Source organism: Ailuropoda melanoleuca, chromosome 2, assembly GCF_002007445.2.
Source record: "Ailuropoda melanoleuca isolate Jingjing chromosome 2, ASM200744v2, whole genome shotgun sequence".
Classification (NCBI taxonomy): domain Eukaryota; kingdom Metazoa; phylum Chordata; class Mammalia; order Carnivora; family Ursidae; genus Ailuropoda; species Ailuropoda melanoleuca.
In genome coordinates this window covers 62617462-62639261 of record NC_048219.1, presented here as the reverse complement: position 1 = coordinate 62639261, position 21800 = coordinate 62617462, and the positions used below count along the sequence as shown (strand labels likewise).

The 21800-nt window shown below is 35.0% G+C and overlaps 1 protein-coding gene across 11 annotated transcripts in view; it reads left to right on the top strand.

Annotated features, from left to right (window-relative positions):
• The window catches only part of EVI5 (ecotropic viral integration site 5), a 201917-nt gene that overhangs the window by 100438 nt on the left and 79679 nt on the right, over window positions 1-21800 (top strand). For 10 of the 11 annotated variants that reach the window (XM_034653911.1, XM_034653905.1, XM_034653901.1 and 7 more), the window contains 3 exons: window positions 1866-1919; window positions 3770-3802; window positions 4375-4521. In XM_034653911.1, coding sequence (XP_034509802.1) covers window positions 1866-1919; window positions 3770-3802; window positions 4375-4521 — 234 coding nt within the window. The remainder of the gene's footprint in view (window positions 1-1865; window positions 1920-3769; window positions 3803-4374; window positions 4522-21800) is intronic. The other variant, XM_034653906.1, reaches the window with a different exon arrangement.

The window sequence follows — 21800 nt, the reverse complement described above, 5'->3', positions numbered from 1 at the left end:
CTCACATTGAGGTCTTTCATCCATTTGGAGTTTATTTTTGTGTATGGTGTGAGAGAGTGGTCAAGTTTCATTCTTTTGCATGTAGCTGTCCAATTTTCCCAGCACCATTTATTGAAGAGACTGTCTTTTTTCCACCGGATGTTTTTTCCTGCTTTATCAAAGATTAGTTGCCCAAAGAGCCGAGGGTCCATTTCTGGGTTCTCTATTCTGTTCCATTGGTCGATGTGTCTGTTTTTGTGCCAGTACCATGCTGTCTTTGTGATCACAGCTTTGTAGTACAGCTCGAAATCCGGCATTGTGATGCCCCCAGCTTTGTTTTTCCTTTTCAACAGTTCCTTGGAGATTCGGGGCCTTTTCTGGTTCCATACAAATTTAAGGACTATTTGTTCCAGTTCTTTGAAAAATGTCCTCGGTATTTTGATCGGGATAGCATTGAAAGTGTAGATTGCTCTGGGTAGTATGGACATTTTAACTATGTTAATTCTTCCAATCCATGAGCATGGAATATTTTTCCATCTTTTTATGTCTTCCTGAGGAAAACATTTTTAAAAGCAGGAATTTAGAGGGTGGTGGGGTTGGAAGAAGGGCTAAATTCTGGGATAGATTTGTACAAAAGGTAAGGGGAATTTGAAATTATGATGGCAAAATAAAGAAGTAGCTTGAAGAATTCTAAAATGAAGGGATAACTATTATCAGGATTCATATGAAAATATGATGTTGGAATATGCAAAAAATGTTTTTTTTATGTAGAGTGTTCTGGTTTTAATACTTAATAGTAATTTGATAGGGTTTGGGGAGTCAGGTATTGAATGGTTAGGTGAAGATTTTTTTTTTAATCTGGTTTTACTTTTTTTTTTTTTTTTTTTTTTTTTTGGTAATGTAAAGATTTATTTCATTTGAGAGAGATAGAGTGTATGTGCGGGAGAGGGGAGGGGCAGAGGGAGAAGAGAGTCTGAAGCAGAGTCTGTGCTGAGTGAGAAGGCCAACAAGGAGCTCGATCTCAGGACCCTGTGATCAGGCCCTGAGCCAAAAGAAGAGTCAGTGTCTTAACCAACTGCACTACCCAAGCATCCCAAATCTGGTTTTGCTTTTTGAACTGCAAGAAAATGCTAGTAATCGGAGCTGTTCATTTTTTTAAGTTTGGTATTTTTTTTTTTTAATTTTTAATCTTTGAGGAGTCTCCATGCCCAACGTGGAGCTTGAACTCACAACCCTGAGATCGAGTCACATACTCTACCAACTGAGTCAGCAAGGTGCCTCCATTTTTTTTAAGTTCAAAACAACTCAGAAGTAATTAATTTGATGAAAACAACTCAGTCTTTATATTTTCAGAATGTAAGGAATTTTGCAGCTTTGCATATGTAAGGCATAGATGAAGGCTGGTCTAGTTCTGAACTGACAATTTGGTATTTATCCTCTGAGCTGCATTTTTCAGATTTCTTATTTGTTTATTTGATAAACATTTGAATACTATTTATGTAGTCTTTGTAAGAGGTAAATGAGTTAGAGTCTTTTCAATCTAATGGGGATGTTATGACATAAGAAAATACTGATTATGAGTCATGGTAGGTACTTTAATAAAGAAAGGGGTTATTTCTGTATGTACTGTAGCTTATATTTAAAATTCAGTCACAGGTGGAGTGATAAATGTGGTCATTTCCTTTACTATGTATTTCCTACTCTGAACCTATAAGAGTTTGACAATAATGTAACCACTCCTTAGACCTTTCCCATTTGTAAAAAGTGGTACATTTTAAGGACTATGATTTAGGTATTTTTTCCTCTCAGGAATGCTTGCAAACAAACCTCTTTTTTTTGTTGTTTATTTCTTTTTTTCTTTTCTTTTCTTTTTTTTTTTTTTGCAGAGGTTACGCACAGAAAATAGACTTTTAAAACAGCGAATTGAAACATTAGAAAAAGTAAGTAACTACTTATGCAAATTTCTGTTGAATGCACAGGATTATTTTCTATTTATTTAAATAAAGGTTCAAGAAATCTATCACATGTCTCCAAAGTTGTGTTATTAACTGCTTAGCTTGCCTAGCTTACTACTTAACTAACTTGTCATTAATAAAAATTGATCACTGTGAGTCCTTGAACTTTAAGGTTAAAGTTTTAATTAAGGTTATTATTAGAGTAACATGTTGATATCTTTTGTTTTCTTTACATATAATCTCTAAAAAGTACGTTCTTCAGAGGTAATGTGATTGAGAATTCATTCTGTGTAGTATTTTAAAAATGACTTTCAAATGTTCCCCTGACTTTCTAGCCACATATTAAATGTGTCAGTGATTCCTTTAAGGCCTAGGATTCCTTTAAGTTTAGTCAAAATGACTGACTGATTTCCCATATAAAAATTCACCATGGTGTTGATTTTCAACACAGGGGAATTATACTTAAACATTTGGTTCTCAGAGTTATTTTGATACTACTTTTTACCTCTTTCTTCTCTGTTTCATATAAAATAACTGGGCAAACGTGGAAAGTTTTGCATTATTTTTAATATTGTGCTTTTGATGTAATGTCTTTTGTAGTTTTGTTCTGATGCTATAAGAATATATTGAGTAATAAAAGCATAGTCTAAGAGTTTTGGTTTATTAAAAGAAAAACCTGAATTCACAAAGTCTTTTGGTTGTTTGGAAGGGCATTTTTTTTAAAATAAAAATGAGAGTAAGTAGGTTGATAAATGATATTGCCAAGTATCTTAAAATCTTCCCTGAAAATCTACAGATCAGTATTCAAGAAAGAAAACATGAAGATAATGCATAGTTTGGATATTTGTCTTTTGTTTGAAAGCATCACATCACACACAAGGATAGGATGTTTATTTCATGTCTTATGGTTGTGTAATAATTTCAGATATATTATGTTAAGTGAAAAATAGTTTTCCTGCATTTCCTTCATCTTATTAGAGTTGCTTTGAGGATAATTCTGCTTTTCCGGTGACTCTGCAAAAAGGTTGAGCTTAATTTAGTTTTTAAGTTGTTCTAATTGCATATTGTTTTTTCCACAAATACTCAGTTTATAATATCTGTCTTCTTAGGTGGTCTTTTATCTTTGGAATGAGATATTTTCACAGAGAAAGTATTTCTATTTCACTGAACCATCAGAAAGATAAAGGTGCCGTAGGAAAGTGTTAAGTTTGGATTTTACTTCTAGAAAATTAAGTACCTTCCTACTTGGTTGCGTAGCCTAGGTCTGTCCTTTAGCGCTTAGAATTCTATAAATACTTACATATCAGTTAAATTCTATAACCAAAATGTTTACTTACTGAATTATTGCTAGAGTTTATTATGTTGAGCTCATTAGTTTCATTTGTCATATTTTCCTTGCTTTGCTTCCTTGGAAGTTGCTGTTGTACAAATTGCTGTCACACTTTATAAGTGGAATTGCTTACTCAAATTCCTTCTCCCTTTCCTATAACTGGTTTGACAATATGGCTGACTCCAAACATGAAGACTTAAAAGTATGCTTTAAAAAGAAGCTATTTGCTTGTCTCAAATGATGAAAAACCTCTTGGAATTTGTATTTGGTCTTCTAGAAGCATATGATTTTCTGCAGTCTATCCTTATTTTGATATATTTTTGTTAAAGTTAAGAATTATAACAAACACAGTAAATAGCCTTAAAGTCAAATCTGAATGTCTATTTTAATTACAATGAAAAGTAGATGGAACTTGGGTATGCTTTGTTTCTTCTTATTCCTAATTTTATGCACCTTTATTTTATTTCTTTCTCTTAAATTTCTATCTGAATTTTTCCTTTTGTAGGAAAGTGCTTCCTTGGCAGATAGATTGATACAGGTATAGTTTTTTTGTTTTTGTTTTTGTTTTTTTAGCCTTTTCTCTAACTTTACTTCTAAGGAAAGTCCTAAACCTAGAAATTCACATTTTAATGCATGCAATTTTACATGCATTTTCCTAGAAATAATTTTTTGGGCTGGTATAGATGCGTGTAAACTTAATTTTTGATAACAGTGTGTTATCTTGGTTTATTAAACACCTTTTGCACGTTTAAAAGCTAACCCTATTTTAAAGTATTTATTCCAAAATGTCAATCAGTGGATTCTGTGAAATTAACTACTATACATTGAAAATTTTAGTCCTGCATGTACAACTCAGTAATATTGCATGAATTGAATTTTTATTGACTGAACAAAGAATTGTTCTTAAGATTATCAGATAAATTTTTTAATTTAGTTTCCCAAAATTTGCTGGAGCGATAATGAGCTGCTGGTTAATAATTACTTAGGCTGTTCTGTGTTCTGAGGCGATTTTTTTTTTAACATGTCACAGTAAATAACTAAACCTCACAAAGGCAGTCTTTCTTGAATCTATCCTAAATTGCTTTACACACACACAACTTATGTCCTAAGGGACAAGTGACAAGAGCCCAGGAGGCTGAGGAAAACTACCTCATAAAACGGGAGTTGGCCACCATCAAACAGCAGAGTGATGAGGCCAGTGCTAAACTGGAGCAAGCTGAAAATACCATCAGGAAGCTCCAGCACCAACAACAATGGGTAAGGAGTCTGGTAGTGCTTTTTCTCACCTGTCTCATCCCCCTTCCCTTTAAACTTTTTTTTTTTTTAAAGCACAACTTCTGTCCTCTTGTTTTAAGTAATTTTGTTTTCTACTTTAATTGAATTCTTAATCAGTTTATGTTATGTGATACTTAGGGGTCTTATTGTGGTCTAAAGACTCTTTATTCTAACATTCTTTCTCTGTCTATACAGTTTTTTTAGAAATAGGTAATATTTTCGTTTCTTACATTATATTTTAAGTCACAGAAAATAAGTGATGTTTGTCAGACTTGCTTTTTAGGTTTTAGAAATCTGTTTCAGATTGGTATTTAGAAATCTGTTTCATATTGGTATTCATATGGTTAATTTCTGAATCTTAACTCAGCTAGTTCTTGTTAATTGTGCAGATGAAATATCCAACATGTAGAATATATGTAATTATCTCACTAAAGTTTCAAAAATGTGGGTATTTGTGTCTTATGAAAAACTACAGCCTTAACTTCCTACATCAAGACATCAAATTATGGTTTAAGATATATGCTTATAGGGGCACCTGGGTGGCACAGCGGTTAAGCGTCTGCCTTCGGCTCAGGGCGTGATCCCGGCGTTATGGGATCGAGCCCCACATCAGGCTCCTCCGCTATGAGCCTGCTTCTTCCTCTCCCACTCCCCCTGCTTGTGTTCCCTCTCTCGCTGGCTGTCTCTACCTCTGTCAAATAAATAAATAAAATCTTAAAAAAAAAAAAAGATATATGCTTATATTTTTCAAGAGGAGAGAAATTTTAAAATGAAAAAAATGAACTTTTAAAAAATTATGTTAGCTAATTTAGGTTACTAAACAGCTACTTATTTTACAGCTATTCTGAGGTATCTTTTGCAACTTAGACACCATTTTTCATTGGCAAATTCAGACTAGTGTAATCTTAGTCAAGGATATGAGGGCTAAAAAGAAAAGCCAACTGTTTATTTTTAAAAAGATATTATTTCTTGTTTCAGTTTTCTGTTCTCAGGAGTTGGATTGTAACAGGAGTAGGCAGAAAAAGTTATGTTCAATCTAGAACTCTCTGGGTCAGAAAGGCAAATAGAATGACTTCAAAGTTGGATGTTACTTTTATTCAGTAAAATTAAGAAACACCATACTGAGCTGGCTACAAATATCAGAAAACTGAAAGCAAAAAGAAGAAATTGACAATTGAAAAAACCATAAAATAAATTTTTTCTATTATGTTAATGGAGATCATTAAGAAAAATAAATAGTTTGTAAAAGAATACTAAAAAGTTGGGAACTCAAATATTTTGTTATGTTTTTGTTATGAAGTGTTAATATCAAAGCATAAAAAATAGAAGAAACAGAATCGAAAGGTTCCTGTTGGGGATTAGGTTAAACTGAGTTATCAGTGTAATGTGATTTTGTTGTAGAGAAAGATAGTATTATGTTTGCATTTAGCAAAAACTACAGTTATAACCCATTAGAATCATGAATTATTAGGGTTTTTTATGTAGTTTTTCAAATATTGAGATCTAAAGGACATAAAAATAAGAGTGTTTATAATGAAAAAAGTAAAATGGACAAGCAAAATGGCTAGAATGAACTGAAGCTATTCAAAGTAAAATGTAACAAAAGAATCTGTGCTGTTTCAGGGACAAGATAGACTCACATTGTGGAACTAAAGTATAACAAGTAGAATGCAGATCTCTACTTTGATTTTGTTTATATTTTTTTCTCACTTGGCAGACATTCTTCTAAACCAGAATAAAATGTAAAACAAACATATAAAGCAGTGATGTACAAAACAGGTGAAAATAACAGAGCCTTGGTTAAATTTCCAACTTCAAAGCAAAGTGCATATCTCTAGATAGTAAAATAATTTGCAAAATACAGGAATATTATTATTTTCAAAGAATTTTAGAAAATAAGAAATACTAAAGACTTTGAGGTGGGGAGAACATAGTTCTTTAAATAATAATGGTTAGATATCTGAAAAGAGAACCAGAGATTTTGATGATGCTTCATTAAAAATTCCTGGAACAATTAGAAAAATAACTTACTCTTTAAAAGGGAATTTGTTATGTATAAGTCAAAACAAACTGATTTGTTTCTGCAATAAACAAAAACTGTGCCATAAGTGCAGTTTTAAAAGTTATTTGTTAGGCACTCTCATGGTATCTTTCTAGTCAAGGTAGAGAAATATAGATGAAAGTAGTAAACTTAAGTGGTTTTATATATGATTAACTATATCAAGAGGTTATCCATGTTGAAGCAAAGAGATGTCAGAGATGTCTTTGTCTCCTAAACCTATGCTTCCAAGTATTTTAATGTTATTAAACCCTTATATGCAAGGTATGTTTAAGAATTTTATACATGAGGGGCACCTGGGTGGCACAGCGGTTAAGCGTCTGCCTTCGGCTCAGGGCGTGATCCCGGCGTTATGGGATCGAGCCCCACATCAGGCTCCTCCGCTAGGAGACTGCTTCTTCCTCTCCCACTCCCCCTGCTTGTGTTCCCTCTCTCGCTGGCTGTCTCTATCTCTGTCAAATAAATAAATAAAATCTTTTTTTTTTAAAAAGAATTTTATACATGAAATATTTCAGAAATGTGGCTAATATGTTGCACAATGAATAGATTCCAAAATATATTTGAAGTATATTCAGAATAAGAAACTAAAATAAATGGTTATTTTACGAAAATAAGTCTATAGCCTTGCCCTTAATTTTCAAATTCAGAGAGGTGTTTTAGTGATGCTTTATGTAACAAAGGCCTAGAAATTTTAATTGACAGGAAATCAGGAATTGGCCAATAATGCAATACAGTTTACCCTCCCCCCCATCCCAAGTAGTCTTCCTAGAAGTATAATAATCCAATTTAATTCTAAGTAGCTTCCAGAAAATTCGTAGTGTTGTTTCTCATTTGAAAACTGAAACCTGTGTGAATTGTTTACACACTCTATCATGGCCAGTGTAGGAAAGGCTGTGGCAGCTCTGGGTATTTTTAGACTATACTAAAGAAGACTTTATGAGAACATCATAGATACAGACATTTAAAAGTATTTGAGAAGTGATCTTATGGAAAAGTGATTAGCCTTTTTTGATATTGCTTCAGAGGGCAGAATGTGTTTAAGGTCCAAGGATACAAAATCTTATTCATTGGAATTTGACAAATGGAGTAGTTGTTTTGCAAAGTAGTGAGCATACGAGTGGTAGGAAGTGAACATCTGTTGCTACATGTTTTGATTTCAGCCTTCCAATATAACCTCATGAATTCTTCAGAACTCAGAATAAAGGTTTCAAACCTCTATTCCAGGAGGAGGTATTGAATTACCAATAAAGTCACCCACCACCATCACCCTCTATTGCCAATAGTGTCATTTTGTATGATATAAAGAGCTTCAGATTTCATTTATGGAACTAATTCTAGTCAGACTGTTTTGCTAATTGTGTGACTTTTGATATTCAAGGACTCAGTTTTTTTCCTCTAAAATGATTACATAGGGGTAGATCATCTTAAATCTCTATTTAAGTGAACTTTATTGAAGTATAATTTACATGCAATAAAATTCATCAAGCTTAAGTGTATAGTTTAATGTGTTTTAACAAATGTATCTAGTTCTATAATTATAACCACAATCAAAATACAGAGTATTTCTATCACCCCCAAAATTTTCATCATGTCCCTTTGCAATTCACCTCTCTACTTCCAGCAACCATACTGCTTTCTGTCACTGTAGTTTTGCCTTTTTTAGAATTTCATATAAATGGAATCATTAAGGTATGAGGCTTTTGTGTCTGTCTTCTTTCAGTTAGCATATTCACTCACTTTTTTTCTTTTTGGTAATGTGGTAAAATAGATACAACATAAAATTTACCATTTAAGTGCGCAGTTCAGTGGCACTAAGTACATTTATAATGCTCTGAACAATAACCACCATTTATTTCTTGAACTTTTTCATCATTCCAAACAGAAGCTTTGTACCTATTAAAAAATAGTTCCCCCTTTCTCCTTCCCCTGGTAATCTCTATTCTACTTTCTGTCATTCATATGAATTTGCCTCCTCTAGGTAGCTCATATAAGTAGAATCATATGATATTTGTCCTTTTGTGTCTGACTTATTTCACTTAGCATAATATCTTCAGGGTCATCCCTGTTGTAGTATGTATAATAATTTAGTTAGTTTTTATGGTAGTTGAATAATACTCTGTTTTATGTTTATACCACATTTTGTTTATCCATTCATCCGTTGATGGTCATTTTGGTTTTCTGCCTTTTGGCTATTATGAATAATGCTGCTGTTATCATTAACACACAGGGATCTGTTTGAATCCCTGTTTTTAATTCTTTGGCATATATATCTGGAGGTGGAGTTGCTGGATCATACAGTAATTCTGTTTAACTTTTTGAGGAGCCCATTGAACTTTTTTTCACAGTGGCTGCACCATTTTACATTCCCACCAGCAGTGTACAAGGGTTCTAATAAATTTCTTTACTTCCTCACCAACTCTTGTTATTTTCTGGCTTTGGGGAGTTTTATTTCTTGTTTTTTAGTAATAGCCATCCAGTAATTGGAAGTGATATTTCATTGTGGTACATAGGAATGAATTTAACCAAGAGGATAAAAGACTTGGACTAAAAACTGTGAATCATTGTTTATTCATCTGTTGATGAAAGAAATTAAAGAAGACATAAATAAATGGAAAGATAGCCTATGTTTATGGATTGGAAGACTTAATATTGTTAAGATATCAACACTACCCAATATGATCTACAAAATTCTGTCTTTTGCAAAAATGGGAAAGTTGATCCTGAAATTCATATGGAATTGCAAGGAGCCCTAAATATTTTTTTTTAAAGATTTTATTTATTTATTCAACAGAGATAGAGACAGCCAGCGAGAGGGGGAACACAAGCAGGGGAGTGGGAGAGGAAGAAGCAGGCTCATAGCAGAGGAGCCTGACGTGGGGCTCGATCCCATAACGCCAGGATCACGCCCTGAGCCAAAGGCAGACGCTTAACCGCCGTGCCACCCAGGCGCCCCAGGAGCCCTAAATACTAAAAATAATTCTAAAAGAGAAAAACAGAGTTGAGGAACTCACATTTCCCAATTTGAAAACTTACTACAATGCTAGAGTAATCAAAACAGTATGATACTGTCATGAAGCTAGACATTCAGATTAATGGAGTAGAAATTTTGAGAGTCCAGAAATAAACCCATATATCTATGGCCAGTTGATTTTTGATGTGAGTGTCAAGACCATTTGATGAGGAAAGAATAATCTCTTTGACAAATGGTGCTGAGAAAACTGTATAAGAATGAACTGGGACCCCTACCATATACCATATACAAAAATTAGAACGGATCTAAATAGAGATTCTATGGTTTTAAAATAGATTCATGACCTAATTAGAAATTTTATAGTTTTAAAATAACTGTTTTATGGTTTTAAAATCATATGACATTCTTAGAACACATACGGATAAATCTTCATGACCTTGGATTTGGCAGTGGATTCTTGGATATGGGTTCTTACACACCAAAAGCATTGACAACAAAAAGAAACAGGTAAATTGGACTTCATCAAAATTAAAACCTTTTGGGCATCAAAGGGCATCATCCAGAAGATGAAAAGGCAACTTAGAGAATGGTAGAAAATATTTGCATATTACATATTTCATAGGAGTTTAGCATCCAGAATATATAAAGAACTCTTAAAACTCAAAAAAAAGATAACACGGTTTAAAAATGTGCAAAGGATTGGTGCATTATTTATGGTAACCAAGACATGGAAACAACCTAGGTGTCTAATGATGAATGGATAAAGATAGTGGGGGGGGGGAAGTGTACACACACACACACACACACACACACACACACACACACTGGAATATTACTCAGCCACAAAAAAAGCAACAGTGGAATCTTGCCATTTGCAACAGCATGGATGGACCTTGAGAGCATTATGCTAAGTGAAATAAATCAGAGAAAACAAATACCATGTGATCTCACTTATATGTGAAATTAAAAAAAAAAAACAGTTCATAAATGAGAACAGATTGGTGGTTGCCAGAGATGGGGAGGAGGAGGTGAAATGAGATGAAGAGGAGTCAAAAGGTACAAATTCCCAGGTACAAATAAGTCATTGGGATTTAATGTACAGCATGATGACTGTAGTTACTGTATTGCATATTTAAAAGAGAGTAGATCTTAAAAGTTCTCATCACAAGAAAAATTTTGTAACCTTATGGTGACATGTTAACTAGACTTAATGTAGTGATCATTTCACAATTTAAATAAATATTGAATCTTTACATTTTATACCTGAAACTAATATATTGTGTCAGTTGGCCTCAAAAAATTTTTTTTAATGAAGAAAGGACTTGAATAGACCTTTATAGGTCTATTCAAGTCCTTTCTCCAAAGAGGATATGCAAATGGACAAGTATATGAAAAGACACTCAGCATCATTAGTCAGGGAAATGCAGGTCATGATGAGGTACCAATTCACACTCACTAGAATAGCTATAATAATAATAAAAAAAAATAACAAGTGTTGTCAAGGAGAGAAATTGGAACCCTTGTACCCTGCTGGTATATATATGTAAAAATATATAAAATGGTCAGCTGTTGTGGAAATTAGTGTTTCCTCAAAAAGTTAAACATAGAATTATCACATTAAATTATCAATTCATTTTCTAGGTGTGTACCCAAAAGAATAGAAACCTGGTATTCAAACAAGTATGTGTATACACGTTTGTAGCAACATTATCCACAAAAAAGTGGACATAGCCCAAAAGTCTATCAGTGGGGCGCGCCTGGGTGGCGTCTGCCTTCGGCTCAGCCCCACATCAGGCTCTTCCGTTGGGAGCCTGCTTCTTCCTCTCCCACTCCCCCTGCTTGTGTTCCCTCTCTCGCTGGCTGTCTCTGTCAAATAAATAAATAAAATCTTAAAAAAAAAAAAAAGTCTATCAGTGGAAGAATGGGTAAACAAATTGTGGTATATACATACAATGAAATATTCAGCCGCAAGAAGGACTGAAGTACTTACACATGCTTTACTATGGATGAACCTCCAAAACCTTAAGCTAAGTGAAAGAAGCCAGAGACAAAGATCACATCATATGATTCCATTTATATGAAATATCCAGAATAAGTAAATCCATAGAGACAGAGCAGATTGGTATTTGCTGAAAGGTCGGGGTGGGAAAGGGGTGAGAAACTGCTTAATACGTAAGAGGTTTTACTCGGACTGATGGAAATGTTTTAGAACTAGGTAGAATTGGTAGTTGCACAACATTTTGAATATCCTAAATGCCACCTAATTGTTCACTTTAAAATGATTATTTGAATTTTGCCTCAATACATTGTTTAAAGAGACTACAGAAATGACGGAATGAAGGCATGTATAAGGTTTGAGGAAATAACACATTTAGTTTGAATGATTGCAGTAGAAGGTGGGAACAAGGGAGAATGTATTACATCGCAGTGCTGGAACCCATTGGTTAAGGTCAGGGTAAGACCAGAAGCAAGTGAGCTAGCTTTATATGAAGAGCCTGAGAAGAATGAGAGCCCCCTCAGGGATAGGGCTGGGCATGTCTTAATTGTGGTCACATTGAGATAAATATTGGAAATTTAGGTAGCATAATAGCTAATGAGGGTGACTCCCTTACAGTGAATTTTCAGGAGTGAAGGATCAAGGTGGTCTGCCTGTAACTGTTGTATATAACATACTAGTTTCAATTGGGGAAAAAGATGGAAAAAAGATACACTGTGCAAACACTAAGCAGAAGACTGGAGTGTCTGTATTAATATCACATAAAGTGTACTTCAGAACAAGGAACATTTCCTAGAACAAAGAGAGAAAATCATGATAGTAATAGGGTCAGTTCACAAAGATGTAACTATCTTATTTAGGATTGTGTCTATTTAGGAATATATGTCTCCTAACGTATGTGCTCCTAACAATAAGGAGTGTGAAGATGAACTGATAGAACTAGAAGGTGAAATAGACAAATCCACAGTTATGGTTGGAGTTTTCAACCATACTGTCTCAGTACATCCCTGGCTCAGTAACGAATGAAACAAGTAGTTGGAAAACCAGAATTGATGTAGACGACCTGTGCAACGTTATCAACCAAGTTGACGGGCTTGGCCATTTATGTAGCACTTTACCTAATAGAAGAATACATATTCTTTTCAAATGCACATAGAACATTTACAAAGATCGTATTCTGGGCCATAAAATAAATATTAACAAATTTAATTGAAATCATACAAAGTATCTTCTTTGACTCTAACAGCATTCAGTTAGAAATTAATAATAGATATCTGAAAAATCCCCCAAATATTTGGAAATTAATGCATTTTTATCCATGTATCAAAGAGAAAAATCTCAAAGGAAATTAGAATATATTAAATTAAATAAAGACACATTATCAAAATTTGTAGCATTCCCCTAAAGCAGTGTGTAGTGAAAAATTTATAGCATTGCATGCTTATATTAGGAAAGGAAATAAGTCTCAAACCAACATTCTAAGGTTAAGAAACTAGACATATAAGAGGAAATTCAACCTAAAGCAGGTAGAAGGAATAAGAAAAAGTAGAAATCAGTGAAATTGAAAACAGTACAAAATGAAAATAGAGGGGCGCCTGGGTGGCTCAGTCGGTTAAGGGTCTACCTTCGGCTCAGGTCATGATCCTGGGGTCCTGGGATCCAGCCCAGCTTCAGGCTTCCTGCTCTGGGCTCCCTGCTCAGTGGGAAGCCTGCTTCTCCCTCTCCCGCTCCCTCTGCTTGGGCTTGCAGTCTCTCTGTCTGTCGAATAAGTAAAATTTAAAAACAAAACAAAAATAGAGAAAATCCATGAAACCAAATGCTGGTTCTTTGAGATCATTAATAAAGTTGATAAACTTCTGCTAGACTGATTAGGGAGAGAAGAAACAGTAACCAATGTCAGGGATGACTTTGACTTTTGACAGATGGATCCAAGTTGTCTCATTTTATGGAGTTGTTCTTCATGGTGTTATATTTCCTGTAAAACAGATTCAGTTAAAAAAATTTAACATTAGTTGTTCCCACTATAGTAATATTGAGTTTGATTACCATGCTGAGTTTGGTTACCACAGCCTCCCTGCCTTGTAAAGATAAGGTTTCTTTTATGCAACTATTAAGTAATCTATTGGGAAATACTTTTGTATCAAATAAATACCTTGTCCTCTGTTCTTCTATAAAGAGACCTTTCTCTTTTTTCCTCTCTAATCTCTTAGGCTCACTCACTGTGGACTCTCATATCACTCCAGATTCATGAACTAGTGTTTGTTTAATGTTTCATATAATTTTTTTAAAGATTTTATTTATTTATTCGACAGAGATAGAGACAGCCAGCGAGAGAGGGAACACAAGCAGGGGGAGTGGGAGAGGAAGAAGCAGGCTCATAGCCGAAGAGCCAGATGTGGGGCACGATCCCATAATGCCGAGATCACGCCCTGAGCCGAAGGCAGACGCTTAACCGCTGTGCCACCCAGGCGCCCCCGATGTTTCATATAATTTTGATGCTGTTGTTATAGTGATATGCCATACTTATTTCAAAATAATATATTTAACTTTTGAGCAGCAGTTTTTAAAAGGTAAATTTTTATTTTTAATTAATTTTGATCATTGATGTTCTTTAAAAGGCATTTCTTTCTTTTTTTTTTTTTTCCAAAGATTATTTTAGAGGGGTGCCTGGGTGGCTCAGTTGGTTAAGCGTCTGCCTTCAGCTCAGGTCATAATCTTAGAGTTCTGGGATCGAGCCCTGTCATCAGACTCCCTGTTCAGCACGGAGCCTGCTTCTCTCTCTCCTCCCCGCTTGTGCTCTCTCCTGCTATCTTTGTCTCTCTCTCTCTCTCTCTCAAATAAATAAATAAAATCTTTTTAAAAAAATTATTTTAGAGAGTGTACACATGCATGCAAGTAGGGGGAGGAACAAAGGGAGAGGGAGAGGAAGGGGAAATAATCTCAAGCAGACGGCACTGAGGTAAAACCTGACTTGGGGCTCGATATCACAGCCCCAAGACCATGACCTGAGCCAAAACTAAGAGTTGGACACTCAACTGACTGAGCCAATCAGGCACCCCTAAAAAGCATTTCTGCAGTCACAAATACTGAATGATGTGTTGGACCAGTCATTGATTTCATTTTATGCTGACCTTGATAGCTTGAACTTGATATTGCTGGTTTTCAAAAATGATCTAGTGAATTTATTAGCAAATTTAGTATTTAGTACACTAAATAAGATTTAATACTTAGTATTTAGTAGTAGTACATTAAATATTAAATATCAGACTAGCCATAAGATAAAACCAAGCATTAAGATTAAACTGTTCCTTTAAGTATTTGTTTTACATGTTCCATGAAGCCCATAGAAGTAGAAATGATCCAGTGGTATTTCATACAGTTGCGTGTTTGACTCTGACCCTTTTGAGTGTGGTGGGGCATGAATGTATTTTTAGACGATATTTCCTGGTAACCAACTATCTTTGAGTCTTGCTTGATCTATTTAAAAGTTTTTTTGCCCTATACGTGAGTGCTTATCATTTCAGCTTATTCTGAATAAGCAGGGGTTTTTTTTTGTTTGTTTTTAAGAATTTTTTTTTTTTAGGATTTTATTTATTTATTTGACAGAGAGAGAGAGACAGCCAGTGAGAGAGAGAACACAAGCAGGGGGAGTGGGAGAGGAAGAGACAGGCTCCCAGCGGAGCAGGGAGCCCGATGTGGGGCTCGATCCCAGGAACCTGGGATCATGCCCTGAGCTGAAGGCAGACACTTAACGACTGAGCCACCCAGGCGCCCCTTTGAATAAGCAGCTTTGTCCAGCAGTTTATTTGCTAGGATCAAGCATAAACAAGAATTTAACAGTTAAAGCTGCCGAGTGCTGAAATGACTGCCTTTTGAAGTTCTCGGGACCTTTGTACTAGGAAGTACTTAAGGGGAGGCTAGAAAAGATTTCTTCTGACATTCCTTCCTTTTCCTATAATTCCAGAAGAAAACATGAAAGAATTATTTGATACTTTTAACAACCAAGTTTTTGGGGCACCTGGATGGCTCAGTCAGTTAAGCGTCTGCCTTCGGCTCAGACCACGATCATAGGGTCCTGGGATCAAGCCCCACGTTGGGTTCCCTGGTTAGCAGGGAGTTTGCTTTTCCCTATGCCCCTCCCCACTGCTTGTGCTTGCTCGCTGGCTCTCTCTCAAATAAATAAATAAAATCTTAAAGAAAAAGGATTTGATATGAGGGATAAAAACTAATCTTACTTAAAATGAACCCACAAATAAAGGTCAATAAACTAAAACCAACCAGTTTCCCAGTGGAAGTTGTGAAATCTTCTAGATAATTTATTTTAGAAAAAGTGTTTGTTCAGCAGCATTAGGAATTACCCCACACCTAATTTACCTAGTGGGTTTGCTTGTCTTTATGAATGTGCAAGTTAATGTTTAACATATCTTCCTGCATTCTAAGCCTTTAGCTCTACTTTAGTGACATTTCAAGACATTTAATTTGTAATTATTGGTGAGTTTACATAAGTTTTTCTAAAAATTCAAATAGAGTAATGACTTTACACATTTCGTAAACTTCTTAACGCTGTTCATCAATATGCCTATAAATCTGGACAGAAGTTTTCTTCCAAAACTAATTTTGACATTAGTCTATAATTAAATGTTTTACATTCATATGTAGTCATCTTATCAGCTTAAATAATAAGTGAGCGTTCACTTTAATGGAAGTAATTGTTTTCTTAACATTTTCTTCAGCATTAAAAAAAATTTACAGTTTGAGTATATAAATAAGCAGAGACAAACTTCTGCCTTAAAGGATGTATATATTTTTGAAGATGTTGGGAACAAATCATTTTAAAAGGATATACCAATTTTTCAAAAAAAAATTCAGTGTGGTAGATCTTTAAATAGTACATCCATATTGCTTGGATTTTTTTTTAAATAACTATTTGGAGTGCATGGTATGGAGGATTATAGACATCTTTTTGGGATCATATGCTGAGGCTGAGAGCAAGATACAACTTTTTTTAAATTGAAGTACAGTTGACGTAATAGCTTCAGATGTACAACAGTGATTCGGTAATTCTATACATTACAAAATGCTCATCGCAATAAAAGTGTATTACAGTATGATTGACTATATTCCTTATGCTGTGCTTTTCATCCCATGACTTGGTTATTTTAAGACTGGAAGTTTGTACTGCTTACAAACATTACCTATTTCACACATCCCACCTCTTCCCCCACCTTTGGCAACCACTCATATTTATGAGTCTGTTTCTCTGTTGTTACTGTTGTTGTTGTAAGATATTTTACTTAATTTTTTTCTGCTGTGATTTTGTTTTGTGGTACAGAATCCTAGTCTGGACTACTTGCCTTGTGTAATAATAGTTTTTTCAAGTGCTTTAGGTGTTACAATAGATATGTACCATATTTCCATACTACTATAAATTTTGTTTATTTTTGAAACAAATAGATTTTATAGGTTATTTTTGCAACATTTAGTTACCACTACCTATGCTTAACATACAGTATATAATAGAGGGGTTGTTATTGTTATTCAGTCAAAGCATAATTGACATATTAGTTTCAGGTGTACAACATAATGATTCAGAAATTCTATGCATTATGAAATTCTCACTACAATTAGTGTAGTTATCATCTGTCACCATACAAAGTTAGTATTATTGACTGTATTCCCTGTACTGTATTTTTCATATTGTTATTTTTTTCTTTCCTTTTTTTTGGTGGGGGAAGGACAGAGGGAAAGGAAGAGAGAGAGTCTTAAGCAGACTCCCGCCCAGCATGAAGCCTGACACAGGGCTCAATCTCATGACGCTGAGATCATGACCTGAGCCGAAATCAAGAGTCAGATGCTTAACTGACTGAGCCACCCAGGCACCCCATATTGTTATTTTTAGAACCCAGAGTTGACTAGGTCATTTATTTAGCAAATATTGTTTGCACACCTACTATGAAAAGCACAGTTTAGTTCTGACAGTACAGTAACAAATCAGCCAGACTTTCTGGCATTACTTGTATATATTGAGATAGATATTTTAAAAATTAATCCCACAGTTAGTTATTTAATTAGAGTTGTGATAAATACTATAAAAGAATATAGAGTTCTATGAAATGTGAGGGTTCCTAAATAGGACATATAATTATTAGGCTTTGAACTTAGTTGCTTAATTTATAATTAAATTTAGGGAATATTTGATACATCTGTGTAGACAATCCTTTTTCCAGTTGGATTTTTTTTTCACTTCATAATACAAGAAATCTCTCCAAATAAAAATTTTTGCTTTTCACTGTATCACTCATATATCCTTCAAATATTGAAAGTGAGAATTTATTTTTTTTGTTTTACTCAAAACACAAGCAAAAAAGATTTCTAAGGGTTTTACTGTAACTCATCTTACCTTTGTAACTTTTGTAACACCAGAAAAGCATGTGGGATTGAAAGGCAGAGACTTCACCTACTAAAAACAATTTCTATTTCACTGGAGTGGGATTGCTGGTATCACAGAAACATTAACAGACTCATTGACTCAAGTGCACTTGATGTTAAGTGTAGAGAAGTCATTCATTATTTATAGACTTTTGAATAAATTGTCCCTTGCTGGCTTATTAGCCATCGTAATTGTAGCAGTTTTCATTTGATAAGTCATGTATTTGTCCAGGTTAACTAATGTGAATATGAAATAAATTTTTCTAAGAATTTATTATAAGAATATTATGTAAGATGTTTAGGGTTTTTCATAAGAACTAGGGTGATCGGTAGGGGAAGGAAGGGATAAAGAAAGGGGGGGTAATCAGAAGGGGGAATGAAACATGAGAGACTAGGGACTATGAGAAACAAACTGAGGGCCTCAGAGGGGAGGGAGATGGGGGATTGGTATAGACCGGTGATCGGTAGTAAGGAGGGCACGTATTGCATGGTGCACTGGGTGTTATACGCAACTAATGAAGCATCGAACTTTACATCGGAATCCGGGGATGTACTGTATGGTGACTAACATAATATAATAAAAAATCATTTAAAAAAAAAAGATGTTTAGGGTTTTTTTAGATGCTTAGATTTTTAATACTATGCCATTAATTCTTAGAACAGTACATATTAAAATAGTATATTAATCTCTTAAAAATAATATTTCAATCCTTATATGGCTTAAAACTTTAAAAACAAGGGGTCTGTAGTCCATACTCCAATTAACAGAGGTGCCAGTTGCTGTGTGACTTTGCTAGGTCTTTTTAGTTTCCTTATTAGTAAAGTAGAAGTTGTGGTGAATGCTGAATGAGAGTACAAAGCACTTAGTATATGCTGGCCTCATAATGAAGACTCAGTAGATATTAGTTGCTGTCATCATCGCCGTTATCATCATAAACTTAAAAAAAAAAAACACCTGTTTTGTAGTGAGTGGAACAGGAACATCTTAAACAGCAGCATCAGGAATGGTCAAGGTTTGGGCCCCGTAAGATAGCTGCTATTAAATCTCTGATCTTCCCTTGCCTTTTCTTATTCTTTTCCTCACCTCAAGTCAACCTCATAAAATCCCAGTTTTTGTTTTGGTTTGTATTTAAATTTTTGCTATAATATTGGTTTCAGGATTTTGATTGTTTTGTTTTTGTTTTTTCTTTGTCTAATTGGTCTGGGAAAACTATAAAAAGAGGTAGACCAGCCATGCTAAATTCTCCTAAATAGAGATGGAACTGGGAATTTTTGCTCCTCAGTGTTCACCTGTTTCACAGCCCCTGCCCCTCATGGCATTTCCTCCTGGTAGGGAACTGGCAGTGCCCTTGTGTGCTGCAGGTTTTTTCAGGCTTTGTGGTACCAGTCACCTTTCCTGACATCTCTTTTTGCACTGTGAGTGAGTTAAAAGGCTTCACAAGAACAAACAAAGAAAACACCCTGTTTTATAAATAACATTTTCTTTTTTCCTGTTTAAAATTAAAAACAACAACAACAACAAAAATGGAAACAGGTAGTTTACAGTCCACAGCAGCATATTTTAACATTGTCACTTTGATGCCAATTCTTCCACTCACTGGTTTTGTGTACTTAGACAAGTTACTTAACTTCTTTGTGCTATAGTTTGTCCTGTGTATAATAGAGGGTTGTTAAGATTTAAGGGAGTTGGTACTCTAGGGTAATACCTGGCACATAATGAGTGCTCAGTAAATGGTATACCTATTATTAGGTATTATTATTATTAGGTATCCATTATTATTATTTTATCAACTTGCTTGGCAAATGTCATAGGCTGCTAGTAATAAAAACCAAAACTTAGAGCTAAAACTGACATGGCAAAATTTTTAATAGACTGAACGTTGACAGAAGTATCACTTCCTGACTATATTGAGATCTGCAAAAATTTGAACAACAAAAAAATTTTTGAACCAAGAAAATTGGAAATGGAAGAAATAATGACCAAAAAATGATTCAGTTGCAGAAACTCTAATGGGTCAAATTTGAAATGGACCAAAACTCAGACAAAAATAAAACTTCTACATCACTAAATTTAATCTTTTTTTAAAAAGATTTTATTTATTTATTTGACAGAGAGGCAGCCAGAGAGAGAGGGAACACAAGCAGGGGGAGTGGGAGAGGAAAAAGCAGGCTCCCAGCAGAGCAGCGAGCCCGATGCGGGGCTCGATCCCAGGACTCTGGGATCATGCCCTGACCTGAAGGCAGATGCTTAACGACTGAGCCACCCAGGCACCCCTAAATTTAATCTTATTTGTAAAATTTATCATACATTAGTCAGGTTCTCCAAAGACACAGAATCAGTAGGGGAAACACACACACACAAACACGCGCAAGGTTTTATTGAGAGTAAATGGCTTATGCCGTTATGAAGGCCGAGAAGTCCCATGTCTGCCATCTGCAGTCTGGAGACCTGGCAAGGCCAGTGGCATAATTCTAGTTAAAGTTCAAAGGCCAGGGAAACTGATGGTATAAATTCCAGTACAAGGGTAGGAGAAGACCCATATCCCAGCTTAAGCAGGCAGGCAGGCAGGAAGTGAATCTTCCCTTCCTCCACTTTTTGTTCTATTCTAGCCCTCAGTGGAATGGATGATGCCCACCCACATTGGTAGGGGAATCTACTGAGTCATCTGAAAACACCCTCAGACACACCCAGAAGTAATGTTTAATCTGGGCCCCATGGCCTAGTCAAGTTGACACAAAATTAACCATCATAAGTCCAACCTTTGTCAACTTGGCAACCATGTGCATCTCCTTAAACCATACATAGTCTCCACATAAAGACAATAAGGTCATAATTCTTCCTAACATGATACAATTAGCCTGTGCACAACTGAAAATGCACTAATGCCTTCCCCAGAAGAGTCTTTCAGTGATGTTTTCTTGATGTCTTATAACTTAAATACTGTGATGTAAAATTAACAATAGTTAAATATTTTGATATAAAGTCAATGCATCTTATATATAAGGAAATAAAAGAGGAAAGAAAACACACATACACAGATAACAAAATTAGAAGGAAATACATATGACAGTTACAGTCCTCATTTCTGTTGTGTGGTCATAGCTACTGTTTATAACTGCCATCTTCCACTACCTACTCTATTCCCTATGCTTTCAACAAGCACTTCAACTGGTTTCTTTGTCTGATGAGGAAACCCAGACCTTCATTCCTGAGGAGTCTGGACCATTAGTAGTAATACTTCGTAATTTTTCATTGACTTTAATCACAGGGCATGATAATAAATAAGAGACACTTTAAAGGATCTTCATTGTTCCACACATATTCTTCATTTCCACCTCTCGATTCCTGGATTTGCGAATTTTGATTACAGGAGAAAAGGCACCATATATTGGACACTGATTCAGAGCACATTCATCATTCTGGAGAACCTTGCCCCAGCCCTGCAAGATATTGCCATTTGCACTGTAATTTAGTCTTCAGTAGGTCATTCCACCATTCTATCAAGTCAGTCGCTTCAGAATGTTAGGAAACATGGCAAAACTAGTGAGTTCCATTAGCATGGGCCCATTGTTGCAATTCTTTTGATATTAGGTGAATTTTTTGATCAGAAGCAATCCTTTGTGGAATACCATGACAATGGATAAGGCCTTCTGTGAGTCCATAGATAGTTGTTTTGACAAAAGCATTTATGTGCAAGGGAGGGCAAATCCATATCCAGAGTAAGTATCTATTCCAGTAAGAACAAAATGCTGCGCCTTCCATGATGAAAGCGTAAGTGTAAGCAACCTTCCACCAGATAGCTGGC